At 43.5% G+C, this 14,429-nt stretch overlaps 1 protein-coding gene across 3 annotated transcripts in view; it reads left to right on the top strand.

Moving 5' to 3' along the window:
• The window catches only part of RASSF4 (Ras association domain family member 4), a 283,607-nt gene that overhangs the window by 170,024 nt on the left and 99,154 nt on the right, over positions 1–14,429 (top strand). For all 3 annotated transcript variants that reach the window (XM_040320772.1, XM_040320771.1, XM_040320770.1), the window contains exon 4: positions 7,833–7,908. In XM_040320772.1, coding sequence (XP_040176706.1) covers positions 7,833–7,908 — 76 coding nt within the window. The remainder of the gene's footprint in view (positions 1–7,832; positions 7,909–14,429) is intronic.

Genomic DNA, 14,429 nt, shown 5'->3' with positions numbered 1-14,429 from the left:
TTTTTACTCAATGCACCCTACCCTAGCCATTCTCCTAGAAAGCACTGTAGACTAGTTATAGTATTATCATTTACATTGCAGTTAATAATTATATGCACTATGTATTGCTAACTTTGCTGATTCATGAGTTAATCCCAGTCCAGTGGTACAGAACTCTATTCTAAGTTACTTTGGCATAGCGATTACATTGTCTAGAAAACTGTGTCTGTATCTACTATAAGATGTCGGGGTGATTATGCTCAAGTGGTATATGCGTTTTCAGGAACACCGGTCAGTCATGGCAGCCCAATTTTTTTAAACAAAGCAAACTTCACAGAAAATCTTCCCTCGAAGGGGGTTCCACCATCATTGTATAACAGAAACTTCAGCCTCCTGGCTCACTCACTCTTACTTAGTCTAACTCCCTTCTGGAGCTGGAGTATATGAAAATGAGGGCTGCATCTATAACGATACAGGGACATATTGGGAATATGGAAGGGCTGAAGGTATGGGAGCTCCAGTCTATTAAAGAGACAGTGCTGTCTTTGTTATTGTATGTTTTTTGGTATTGCACATTTTTTGTAGTGAAATTTGGTAAATAAACTACAACACAAAATAACCTCAGGTTATATCTTTTTTTTTAATCTAAATTATGTTTCAGTATGTTTGGCACAATGTCTCACTACATGCAGTTTCCTTAACAAATAATATTTGTGAACCTGTAATGTTTTTTGTCTGGAGATCCTGCCAGCAACAGCACTTCCTATTTCAGGCTGACAAGGCTCAGCTGCTGTCCTGCAATTAGCAGCACTATATGGTCATTGGGCTGCCCATGAAGTCTGCAGTAAACATGTTTTTAATATTTATATTTACATTTTATTTATCAACTCATTGGGGAAGATTTACTAAAACTGGCACACATATAATCTGGTGCAGATGTGCATAGTAAGCTTCTAGCTTCAGCTTGTTCAGTTAAGTTTTGACAAACGGGCATATTTGGCATGCGATTCGACATGTCAAATCGGAGGCTATTGCCAGCAATGACACCGTCCGAATCGGTGCGACACCGCAACAATTCCCAAAAGTAGTTCCTGTACTACTTTTGGCGACTTTAAGGGCGATTTGAATAGACATCTGTGCAGGAACCCACACAGATGTCTGTCATATCGCCCCCAAAGTCGGATTGCATTGCCGGTTTGAAATCGTGCAAGTTCAGCTGAATTTTCACAATTTCTAACGCACAGCAGTGTGAACCTGGGCTTAAACCTAGAAGATGCACCAGCAGTGGCGGTTCGTCCATAGAGGGCGCTGGAGCGCCGCCCCCTATGGCTCTCACCGCCACTGAGTGAAATAACATAGATTCATGCATTGCACGAATCTATGTTATTTTCGCCGCTGCCGCTGTTCTATTCAGATGGTCGGCGCTCAATGTCCGGCCATCTGAATAACGCCAGCTGGTTGGCTGTACGGGAATGTCTATCAAAGCCAAGCTTATTCTCGGAGCGCACAGACTGTACGCCCCTTGAATAAGATGACAGGCGTCTCAGCCAATCACGTTGGCCGGTTCTGGCTACCTGTAACCTGATTGGCTGAGACGCCTGTCAGTCATCGAGTGCGGGAGAAGACATCGTGGGACGTGGATGCCTGACTCCAGTAAAGGTAAGTGCCGGGCGGGGGGGGAAGAACACAATTTACAGGGCACAGTGGGGACAATTGGCACAGCGGCGACCATTAAAGGGCACAGTGGCTGCGTTTAATGGCATGGCACAGTGGTGACAATGGATGGCACAGTGGCTGCGTTTAATGGCATGGCACAGTGGTGACAATGGATGGCACAGTGGTGACAATGTATGGCACAGGGGCTGCATTTAATGGCATGGCACAGTGGTGACAATGTATGGCACAAGGGCTGCGTTTAATGGCATGGCACAGTGGTGACAATGTATGGCACAGGGGCTGCGTTTAATGGCATGGCACAGTGGTGACAATGGATGGCACAGTGACTGCGTTTAATGGCATGGCACAGTGGTGACAATGTATGGCACAGTGGCTGCGTTTAATGGCATGGCACAGTGGTGACAATGTATGGCACAGTGGTGACAATGGATGGCACAGTGGTGACAATGGATGGCACAGTGGCTGCGTTTAATGGCATGGCACAGTGGTGACAATGGATGGCACAGTGGCTGCGTTTAATGGCATGGCACAGTGGTGACAATGTATGGCTGCATTTGATGGCATGTAACAGTGGCTGCGTTTGGGCACAGTGAGACTGCAATTTTTTTTTTCCTTTGCGCCCCCCCTAAAATTTTGAGCACCAGCCGCCACTGTGCACCAGACTGTGTGTGCACCCGTTTTAGTAAATCCCCCCAATGTGTTCACACATAATGCAAACCGTAATGAAGGATAGGTCAATAGCCCTTTTAAAAATAGTATATACTGCACTGTGTATGAGAAGAGTCCAAAAGTCCATAATACATCATTTGATTATAGTTAGAATTAGTTGATAACCATGTTATGATCATGGTTATCAGCATTTGTGAAAAATAGGGAAATTCCAGCCATAATAACCAAATATTGTTAAAGGAGAAGTATAACCAAAGCTTTCTTTGGTTGTACTTCTTTGGATCATAGGAGTGCAATTCGTTCTAGACTTCTGTGACCTGTTGTGAGCCATCAAAGGGCAAAAGCCTACTGTCTGCTGATGTTACTGTGAATCAATTCCGACTTTACAGAAGCAGCGGGGGACAGTTACAGTATCGGACCGATGCTGCATCCACCTACATGATTATTTTTTTTCTCTTTTAAGATATAATTTGAATCACTCTGTCCTAAAATGTGATCTTGGATCCTCAACAATAAAGTGTTCCTAATGAAGGAGGAGTTTCAAAGTGCAAGAGTATCTTGCAGCACTGGAATGCTGGGCTTACAAGAAAGTAGGAGTACTAGCAGAAGTCACTTGCAGCACAAGGGTGCTGGTCTCACAAGGAAACAATGTTGAGAGGGTGTAGAAGGAAAATGGAGATGAACAAAGGTCCCATGCATGATTGAAATGCAGAAGTAGTCTTGGATAGGCTGAATACCCTTTGGCAGTTTTCCGGCAGTGCACCTGCAGAGAAGGTGAGAGCCCTTAAGGGGGTTGAGGAGCAGAGTCAAGGGAGCAGCCTTGTCCTTAACAGAGTTCCTGAAGGTGAAGTTGGGTTTTGCAAAGGATTACTCCCAGAATGTGGCCCTCTGACTTACCTGCACAGGCTGCTATAGTAAAAAGATATTCAGGCTGGATGACACTGGGAACACTAGAGGTACTGAGATCACACTGGGAGACCCTGGCAAAGCCACTGGGAAGTTAAAGCTTAAATAAAAGTTGCTTTTACAGGCATATGAGATTTTATTTATTCTTGAAGAAGCTTGTATTTTTTTAGGCTCAAAAGCCTTCTTTGAGCTGCAGTGTGCATGAGCCCTTAAGCTGCAAGCTTCGTAGCCGTTTCCCCTTAGTTAACCACTTAAGCCCCGGACCAATTTGCAGCTAAAGGACCAAAGGTGTTTTTACAATTTGGCACTGCGCTGCTTTAACTGGTAATTGCGTGGTCATGCAATGTTGTACCAAAACGAAATTTGCGTCCTTTTCTTCCCACAAATAGAGCTTTCTTTTGATGGTATTTGATTGCCTCTGCGATTTTTATTTTTTGCGATATAAACGGAAAAAGACCGAAAATTTGGAAAAAAAATATATTTTTTCTACATTTTGTTATAAGAAAAATCGAATAAACGAAATTTTAGTCAAACATTTAGGCCAAAATGTATTCAGCCACATGTCTTTAGTAAAAAAATCGCAATAAGCGTATATTTATTGGTTTTCGCAAAAGTTATAGCGTCTACAAACTAGGGTACATTTTCTGGAATTTACACAGCTTTTAATTTATGACTGCCCATCTCAATTCTTGAGGTGCTAAAATGGCAGGGCAGTACAAAACCCCCCCAAATGACCTCATTTTGAAAAGTAGACACCCCAAGGAAACTGCTGAGAGGCATGTTGAGTCCATTAAATATTTTTTTTTAAAGTCCCAAGTGATTAAATAATGACAAAAAAAACAATTACAAAAAGTTGTCACTAAATTATATATTGCTCACACATGCCATAGTTATATGTGGAATTGCACCCCGAAATTCATTCTGCTGCTTCTCCTGAGTACGGGGATACCACATGTGTGGGACTTTTTGGGAGCCTAGCCGCGTATGGGGCCCCAAAAACCAAGCACCGCCTTCAGCATTTCTAAGGGCGGAAATTTTTGATTTCACTCCTCACTACCTATCACAGTTTCGCGGATAGGCTCCCAAAAAAAACCACACATGTGGTATCCCCGTACTCAGGAGAAGCAGCAGAATGTATTTTGGGGTGTAATTCACATATGCCCATGGCATGTTTGAGCAATATATCATTTAGTGACAACTTTGCACAAAAAAATATATATTTTTCCCGCAACTTGTGTCAAAATATAAAATATTCCATGGACTCGACATGCCTCTCAGCAAATAGCTTGGGGTGTCTACTTTCCAAAAATGATAATTTGGGGGGATTTTGAACTGTCCTGGCATTTTATGCACAACATTTAGAAGCTGTTTTTGCGCAGTATTCGCGGGGAGCGATCGTGGCCAGAAACGAACAGCCACCCCCTCATCCCGGATCGCTCCCAGAGGCTTACCGACTGCTGCATGTAATGGGGGGGGGGGGTCCCGATCGGACCCCCGACCCACGGAAAGGCAGAGACGTACCGGCATGTCCATCTGCCTGTACGTGCCATTCTGTGGACGTATATATACATTCGGCGGTCGTTAAGTGGTTAAAATGTCGACACTAGGGACCTGAAGTCCAGTGAAGAACAGGCTCAGATGACTAAACTCCAGCTTAAAGTGTTACTAAACCCAAGACCATACATTCACTATATCTGGTCTTCAAAGAAAAAACTTCAAAGGTATATTTTAGGTTTTCAGGGTAGCTCAGGCAAAAAGTATAAGTCCCATAATCATTCTTTCTGATACAAAACGAGTGCTATATGAAAAAAATACACTTTACCAATATGCTTGTTTTTCCTGCCAATGCAGCATAAATATGGTATATTTGTTTTTTAAATGTAATAACATAGTGCAAAGTGGGCGGGGCTTTAGGTTACATAAACTTTGCGTGCGCACAAGTGAGTTGTATCAATAGGTGTATACAACAGACATATGTCCCTTTGGTATAAATATATTAATCTGCAAATAAAATAAACATTTTGGATGGTGTTAAGCAACATTTAAAGCTTGTGAACGATAATTTGTTCAATGTTCATTTTATACCTTTCAATGGCATTGCATGACTTTCTAGTGACTTGGAAAAATTCTTGTCACTGGTGGCGCTCTTTTGTCCTGATGGGCCTTAAAGAGGAAGTAAACCCATGCCTATTTTTTTTCTGCTTTTCAATTATTAAGTTCCCCAAGCTAATCGCAAAGCTTAACATATATAAATCAATCAAAACCGAGGCCTGTAAATACCTTTTTTTAGATGTTTTCCTTATATGTATTTCCGGGTACTGACAGCGCCATTATAACTTCTGTTTAGTGAATCCATTTCTGACGTCACTTCCGCCCTTAGTGTTATCCTGTACGAAATCTCGCGCATGCGCTGTAGCACCGTAACCAAGCCTCAGCTGCTGTGATTCACTCCCCTGTTGTGGCGTCTTATTCAGTCACATGGGGGAGAATGAGGAAGCAGAGAAGAAGTGAAACATCGCAAGACTTCTCCTCTGTACAGCACAGCACAGAGGAGAAGATCGCTCAGTCAGCAAGCGCAGGTAACGTCATTATAACGAAAAAGTAGATTTTCAGAGAAAATACAGATGTGAGTACACTTTCACAGGCAGCAATCAGCTGCCTGTGTTATGGACTACATATTAAGATGAAGTTGTCTCCCAGGGTTTACAACCACTTTAAATGTATGGGAATTGCCTTCTGCAGGCTTTCAAAGTTCCAAAAGACGTCAAACTCTCAAAAATATACGGCATCAAAACTCGTGCAATTGCACGTTTGGCAAACATATGTGTCCCGCAATTTCAGTCAAATGAAAAGATAATTTTTTTAAGTAAATGTAACTCGAATATGGAAATGCACATACCTTAAAAGTTTTGTCTAGATTACTCAATATTATACATTATTGTTGTAAATGTAAAAGGTTTGTTTTAAGATCTAATGAAAATTAACCACTTCCCGTCCGGTCAATACTATATTGACGTCCGGGAAGTGGTTGTGTTATCCTGACTGGACGTCTATTGGCGTCCAGCAGGATAACATGCCGGCGCGCGCCAATCGGTGATGCGGGGTGTCAGTCTGACACCCTGCATCTCCGATCTCGGTAAAGAGCCTCCGGCCCAGGCTCTTTACCACGTGATCAGCCGTGTCCAATCACGGCTGATCACGATGTAAAGAGAAGGAGCCGTTGATCGGCTCTTCCTCACTCGCGTCTGACAGACGTGAGTAGAGGAGAGCCGATCGGCGGCTCTCCTGACAGGGCGGGTTCACGCTGATTGTTTATCAGCGCAGCCCCCCCTCGGATGCCCACACTGGACCACCAGAGAAGCTGCCAGGACCCAATTAAAACAACAATAAAGTAATAGGCAACAATAAAAAAATGAGCACAATAGATGCCAATCAGTGCCCACAAATGCGCACTGACTGGCAACGTGGGGACCCACTGGCAACATGGACACTGACTAAAGTGATGCCCAGCAATGCCATCAGTGCCACCCCTCAGTGTCCATCAGTGTCAATTCTCAGTGCCCATCCATGCCCAGTGCCCACCTATCAGTGCCGCCTATGAGTGCCCATCAGTGCCGCCTATGAGTGCCCATCAGTGCCACAAACCAGCGCCGCCTATCAGTGCCACCTCATCTGTGCCCATCAGTGCCACCTCATCGGTGCCGCCATATCAGTGCCCGTAATTGAAGAAGAAAACGTACTTATTTTCAAAAAATTAACAGAAAAAAATAAAAACGTATTTTTTTTCAAAATTTTCGGTCTTTTTTTAGTTGTTGCGCAAAAAAAAAAAAATTGCAGAGGCGATCAAATACCACCAAAAGAAAGCTCTATTTGTGGGAACAAAATTATAAAAAAATTGTTTGGGTACAGTGTATCATGACCGCGCAATTGTCATTCAAAGTGCGACATGGCTGAAAGCTGAAAATTGGCTTGGGCAGGAAGGTGCGTAAGTGCCTGGTATGGAAGTGGTTAAGTAAGGTACTTAAAATATCAAAGTAAATTAATTAACATTTACCGTATATACTCAAGTATAAGCCGACCCGAAAATAAGGCACCTAATTTTACCACAAAAAAATGGGAAAAATTATTGACTTGAGTATAAGCCTAGGGTGTCCATCTGCATGCCTCACTGTGTCCATGTCCATGCCTCACTGTGCCTATACCTCACTGTGTCCATGACTAGACTAAAGTTTAACATGGGAGTCTATGGAAGGGGTGCCCAGCTTTGAAAAATCGGTGCTGCCCAGCCGTAGGTTTCCCAGACAACAAACTTTGCACACTTGTAAAGGAAGAGTGGCTCTATATGTATGCCAAGTTTGGGGTCCACGGACAGTCGGTACCGGGTCCCCAAAATCTGGGAGATCAGGCGCAAAAAGGTGACTCGAGGGGGGCATTTTCAGCAAAAAAAGTGCTGAAAAACTCAGCTTATACTCGAGTATATATGGTATTTTTATGTTGGATATTATAAAAATGTTATGTTAAAATTACAAGCCAACAGAATCATTTTTATCAGTGTACTGGCAACAAATTAGTGATAGTGATCTTGTGTTTCTTCTAAACAGATCTGAGCTGTTGTCACTTCTAAGAACCTACAATTGTTATCATGAAGGAAAAAACTTCCAGCTACGGCATCATGAGGTAAGAGTATAAATATTTTAGATTACCTGCTACCCAGACATTAATACACATAAGCAGGCATAATAAAGGTCAAACCAATCCAAATAACTAAATACATATTTTAACCACTTCCATACAGGGCACGTATACACCTTCCCGCCCAAGCCAATTTTCAGCTTTCAGCACTGTCGCACTTTGAATGGCAATTGCGCGGTCATGCTACACTGTACCCAAACAAAATTGGCGTCCTTTTTTTCCCACAAATAGAGCTTTCTTTTGGTGGTATTTGATCACCTCTGCAATTTTTTTTTTTGCGCAACAACTAAAAAAAGACTGAAAATTTTGAAAAAAAATATGTTTTTATTTTTTTCTGTTAATTTTTTTGTAAATAAGTACGTTTTCTCTTTCAATTACGGGCACTGATATGGCGGCACTGATGGGCACCGATGAGATGGCACTGATGGACATCAATGAGGTAGTACTGACGGGCACAGATGAGGTGGCACTGATTGGCGGCGCTTGTATGCGGCACTGATGGGCACACATAGGAGGCACTGATGGGCACACATAGGCGGCACTGATGGGCACACATAGGCGGCACTGATGGGCACACATAGGCGGCACTGGGCACTCATAGGCGGCACAGATGGGCACTCATGGGCGGCACTTATGGGTGGCACTGATGGCTACTTATGGGTGGCACAGATGGGCACTGATAGGTGGGCACTGGGCATGGATGGGCACTGTGGGGTGGCACTGATGGACACTGTAGGGTGGCACTGATTAACCTATGTTGCCAGTCAGTGCCCATTTGGGCACTAATTTGGCATCTTTTTTTTTAATGCTTTTTTTTTTTTTTTTTTTTTTCTTTTTTTTTTTGATCTGCCCTTTTTTTTTTTTTTTTTTTACAGCCTTTTTTTTTTTTTTTGATCTGCCCTTCCCTGGTGGTCCAGGGTGGGCTTCCCTGGTGGTCCATGTGGCAAACCGAGGGGGGGCTGCGCTGATAAAAAACAAACCCCCCCTGTCAGGAGAGCAGCCGTTCGGCTCTCCTCTACTCGCGTCTGTCAGACGCGAGTGAGGAAGAGCCGTCAACGGCTCTTCCTGTTTACATCGTGATCACCCGTGATTCGACACGGCTGATCACGTGGTAAAGAGTCTCCGTGAGAGACTCTTTACCGAGATCGGTGTTGCGGGGTGTCAGACTGACACCCCGCAACAACGATCGCCGCGATGAGGATGTCATATGACGTCCTGTCAGGATTCTACAACCACTTTGCCGCCGTCAATCTGTCATTGGCGGGCGGCAAGTGGTTAAACACATTCAGAAACTGATTTACTAAAAGATTTAAAGAGTTATCACCATACTTCCACTTCAACTCCATACCATAGGAAACAATTTTTTTTGAAAAAGTGCATAAATTATTCTAATTAACTTCTCATCGCTACCTAGTAATAATGAACCTTACCACATACCGATACACCCTAAGTTTCCTTTTTCCACTAAGCCCACAAAAAGTACCACCCCCTGTTGCCATCACTTTACAGGGCAATTCCAGTTTCAGTGTTATGGTCTAAAAAAATCAGATAGAAGTAAACTACTTAAAGTGGAGGTTCACACAAAAATGGAAAAAAAAACAGGTATTTGCACCCACTTCCGGGCATATACTCCCGCGGGAGTCACGCCCCTCCCCCGCTGTCTTCTGGGAAACACACAGGTCCCAGAAGATAGCGGGGACCAGTGAGGACGCGCAGCGCCACTTGTGCATGCACAGTAGGGAACCGGCAATTGAAGTGGCAAATCTTAATTTCCTGATTCCCTCACAGAGGATGGTGGCGGGGGTAGCCAAAAACCGAGCGATTGTTCGGCTTCAGCTGCCGACATCGTGGGCACCCTGGACAGGTAAGTGTCCATTTATTAAAAGTCAGCAGCTGCAGTATTTGTAGCTGCTGGCTTTTAACATATTGTTTTTTAGGCGGACCTCCGCTTTAACAGAATGGATAGGTTAACTGGTGCTCGTTTGTATGTAATTACCTGGAACCTTGTAAGGCCTGATTCACATCTATGCATTTGTAGTGCTTTTTTTCATTTTGCAGATCTGCACTACAAACGTGTTCCATAGGAAACAATGTTAAATGCAGGGCCAATCCTAGGGTAACAGGCGCCTGGGTGCAGAAATATTTCTGGCGCTCCCACATGGGCGTCGTCATTTTACTAACTCCTCCTCTTTACAAATGTTTCTATGGCAATAAATCAACCACAGAGATGCTCCCCCACAAAGTCTTCATTAACCTGGGATCCTTACATGATCTCTTAACAATAAACAAAATACAGGAAGAGAAGCAGAGTACTTTATTGGGACCTGGAGTGGGCCTCTGTGATGGACACAGAGAGGGTTTATGTTAGAGAGTCTGTTAGATGTTTGGCGCCCCCACCTCTGCAGGCGCCTGGGTGCACAGGACTATTTCAGCTTATGTGAAAGCAGCAGATTGTGTTTGACCTGCAGAGAAAGAGGGACTCACTGTGTAATGACACCTTGAAAATAATTTAAACAGCTGTTTGCAGTGATACCCCATATGTATGTGTTATTTTTTAAAGTTGTTGTAAACCCTATAAAAAAAAAACCTGCAAGACAAAGGCATAATGAGCTAGTATGCATAGCATACTAGCTCATTATGAAATACTCACCTTAGATCGAAGCCCCTGCAGCGGTCCAGCACACTGCTCTGCCCCGTGACATGTCTCCCGGAGTTATTTCCAGGTATCGCAGGCTCCAGCGCTGTGAACCCACCGGTAACGGCACATCAGCTGAAGAAACAGCAGAAACGATGACGTTGTCACATGCTGATACAGGGGATATCTTGCAGGTTTAGGAGCTATCCACGGTAGCTACGGGTAAGCCTTATTATAGGCTTACCTGTAGTGAAAAGTGGTCTGTAAAGCCTTGTACACAGGACCGGTTTTCTCAGCAAAAACCAGCAAGAAAACTGCTTCTTGCCGAGAAAACCATTCGTGTGTATGGGGCTTTCAGGTTTCTAATCTGGAAATCTGGCCAGAATCTCGACGAGAAAAAAAAAGAACCTGCTCTCTTTTTTTCTCGTCGAGATTCTTGTCGGCCTGTTTCCCAACGATAAACCCGAGAGTGTGTATACTTACCTGTCGCCGTGGAAACCTGCGCATGCTCGAAATGACTTTGACGCATGCGCGGTAGCTTCCACGGCATAGGTAGGGTGAAGCAAGATGGCGGCGACGGCATCAAATGTAACGAGCGCATGCTCGTCGTACGCGATGACGTCACCGCGTTCTTGCCTTTTAAGATAACCGTGGTTCTTTTGAAAGGTCAGTGTGTACACTCGGGCAGAAAAAGATTCTTGCCAAGAATCTCGTCAGGGAAAACGACTGGTTTTTCCTGACGAGATTCTTGCCCATGTGTACAGAGCCTAATGCCGGGTACAGACGAGAGGATTGATCCGCGGATACGGTCGAGGATTTCCGCGGATTTGGATCCGATGGAGTGTACTCACCATCGGATCGAAATCCGCACCGAAATCCCATCGCGATGACGTGTCGCGCTGTCGCCGCGATGATGACGCGGCGACGTGCGCGACGCTGTCATATAAGGATACCCACGCATGCGTCGAATCATTACGACGCATGCGAGGGAGGGAATCGGACGGATCGATCCGGTGAGTCTGTACAGACCACCGGATCGATCCGCTGAAGCCGATTCCAGCGGATAGATTTCTTAGCATGCTAAGAAATTGTTATCTGCTGGAATTCGGTCGGCCCGAAAAAAATCAGCGTAAAAAGATCCGCTGGGATGTACACACCAGCGGATCTATCCGCTGGAACTGATCCGCAGATCAATTCCAGCGGATAGATCCTCTCGTGTGTACGGGGCCTTAGGGTTTACAACCACTGTAAACATGCAGTTGATATGGGCCAAAGCACATTAGGTGAATTCAAAAAGCTATTTTCTCTTGTTCAATAGTTATTTTCTTGATAATCACTGTGCATAACTCATATCTCTAATGGTTCAGTTCACAAAGGTGCATAACACTCTTAATTTAGTCTGCTCTGTATACAGTTTATAACCCTGATATTTTAATAGGTGTAATGCAATAAATGGAGAAGTCAGTTAACAAAGAATACCCCATATGTTATCACTATTAATAACACAAGCTTGGGTATGTGATTTACACGAGTTTCAAGAGGTACAGTATCTCTTGAAGAAAGCAGGGAAATTAGCTGTTTGCGGTGAAGATACATTTAAAATTTATGACAACATAAGGTTTTCAAAAAAAAAAATTGGTTTGTGAATGGACCAATGTGAGTATCACCATTTATCATGGTGTTAAAGTAACGTGTCCATCTTAGTAAATTAATCATATTTTGTTTCAGAGACATTCTGGCTCAACATACTGTTTTTATGGGCCTTGATATGCCAGAGCATTAAAAAATAAACATTTTAATCAAGAAATATAAACCACCCAAACTATTAAAATAAATACCGTATATACTCGAGTATAAGCCGAGTTTTTCAGCCCCTGTTTTAGGGCTGAAAATACCCTGCTTGGCTTATACTCGAGTCAGTGTACCTGTCCATTGCCAATTGCAGCCTTACTGTGCCCACTGCAGCCTTACAGTGCCCATTGCAGCCTTACTGTGCTCATTCTCACTGTGCCCATTGCAGCCTTACTGTGCCCATTCTTACTGTGCCCATTGTTGCCTTAGTGTGCCCATTCTCACTGTGCCCATTACAGCCTCAGTGTACCTGTATTCTTGACAGGCTGCGGGCATCCAGTTTTCAGTGTTCCGCCTATCATGGACATCCTCTTGTCCGAGGATGAAAGAAGGTCCGTGATTGGCGGAACACTGAACACAGTGTCTGCTGGGAAACTGTGTCCGAGGATAAGAGGACCTCCGTGATAGGCGTTAGCAGAACACAGTGTCAAACGCCTATCACGGACCAGGAGGAAGCCGCGACTTTTGAAAAATGAACGCCTGCGACCCGACAGGTACACTGACTATAACGGAACGGAACCAGGAGGAAGCCGCGACTTTTGTAAAATGGATGCCCGCAGCCTGTCAAGAATACAGGTACACTGAGGCTACAATGGGCACAGTGAGAATGGGCACAATAAGGCTACAATGGGCACAGTAAGGCTGCAATGGGCACAGTAAAGCCCCATACACACTATCAGTTTTCCTGCAGGTTTTTCTCTTCAGGTTTACCAAAACCATGTAGCGCAAGGGCCTGCCTGATTGCATACAAATTGAAACTCTTAAGGTTTGACCACATGATAGATGGTTTTGGTAAACCTGAAGAGAAAAACCTGCAGGAAAACTGATAGTGTGTATGGGGCTTCAGGCTACAATGGGCACAGTCAGAATGGTCACAGTAAGGCTGCAATGGGCACAGTAAGACTGCAATGGGCACAGTAAGGTTGCAAATGGGCACAGTAAGGCGTGCAAATGGGCACAGTGAAGCTTCAAATTGGCATTGTTGACCCTCTTTTCCACTTACCGTAGCTGCTGCATTCTCACTCTAGGCTTATACTCACGTCAATAAGTTTTCCCATTATTTTGTGGTAAAATTAGGGCCTCAGCTTATACTCAAGTATATATGGTATGTGTTAGTAGAACACAGAGATTATCCTCTTTTGCATATGCTAGCTACCTGTCTGACATTCTTATCCAGTACTGTAGCTTCAGTGCTTTCTTAGTTACTGACCTGAAACAAGTATGCAGAGTTTTGATTTCACAACTAGGCAGCTAGAATTTTTAGTAGAAAGTAGCAACGGCAGCCTCCTTATTTCTCAGAGTACAGATTTCCTTTAAAATCTAACTCTGGGCAATGACTAAAACAAGTCCTTCTGGCTGAAGTACTCACTTGATCTATAATGCAGTTCCCTTAATATAATTCCTTTCTGTCACTAGGTGTCTTCCAGGTGGAATGCCACCAAAGGCAATTTAAACCTGGAAGACTAAAGACAAGTGTGATCAAAGAAACCAGGAAAAGAGCCCAGGTCCCAGGATAAAAAAATCAGGTCAACAACTACATAAGGCAAAGAATTATTTAACACCATTAAACTAGTTTAGTGGTTAGCTACCACTTCTTCAGATAATGGGTGTAACACACGTTTGATGGCTAAGGTAAAATTAGGAAAACCGCGTAATATATGCTAAAAAAATACGGCAGCAGACACAAAAAAGAAGATATCCCCTCTAATAAAAAAAAATATAATAAATAATTTGTTGCGCTTTCTAAATGATCTTACAGTGCATTACATAATATAAAAACACATATGATCTCAATATATAACCCATTAGTGACAAATCAGAAAAAGGTAAAACAATATCATATAAAGATTTAAATAAAGTGTCCAAAATAAGTCCCATCAAAAGTGCAGATAGATGAAATATGCACCTCTTCCAGCTAGATTGTATCTGTGGTATCACACGGAGGCAAAGCATACTGTAAGTCCAAAGTTAGTTGCCAGCTGGGTGATGCTTTTATATGCTAATTGTTTTTAACCTTCTG

Source organism: Rana temporaria, chromosome 8, assembly GCF_905171775.1.
Source record: "Rana temporaria chromosome 8, aRanTem1.1, whole genome shotgun sequence".
Classification (NCBI taxonomy): domain Eukaryota; kingdom Metazoa; phylum Chordata; class Amphibia; order Anura; family Ranidae; genus Rana; species Rana temporaria.
This window is presented reverse-complemented; position numbering and strand designations above follow the sequence as displayed.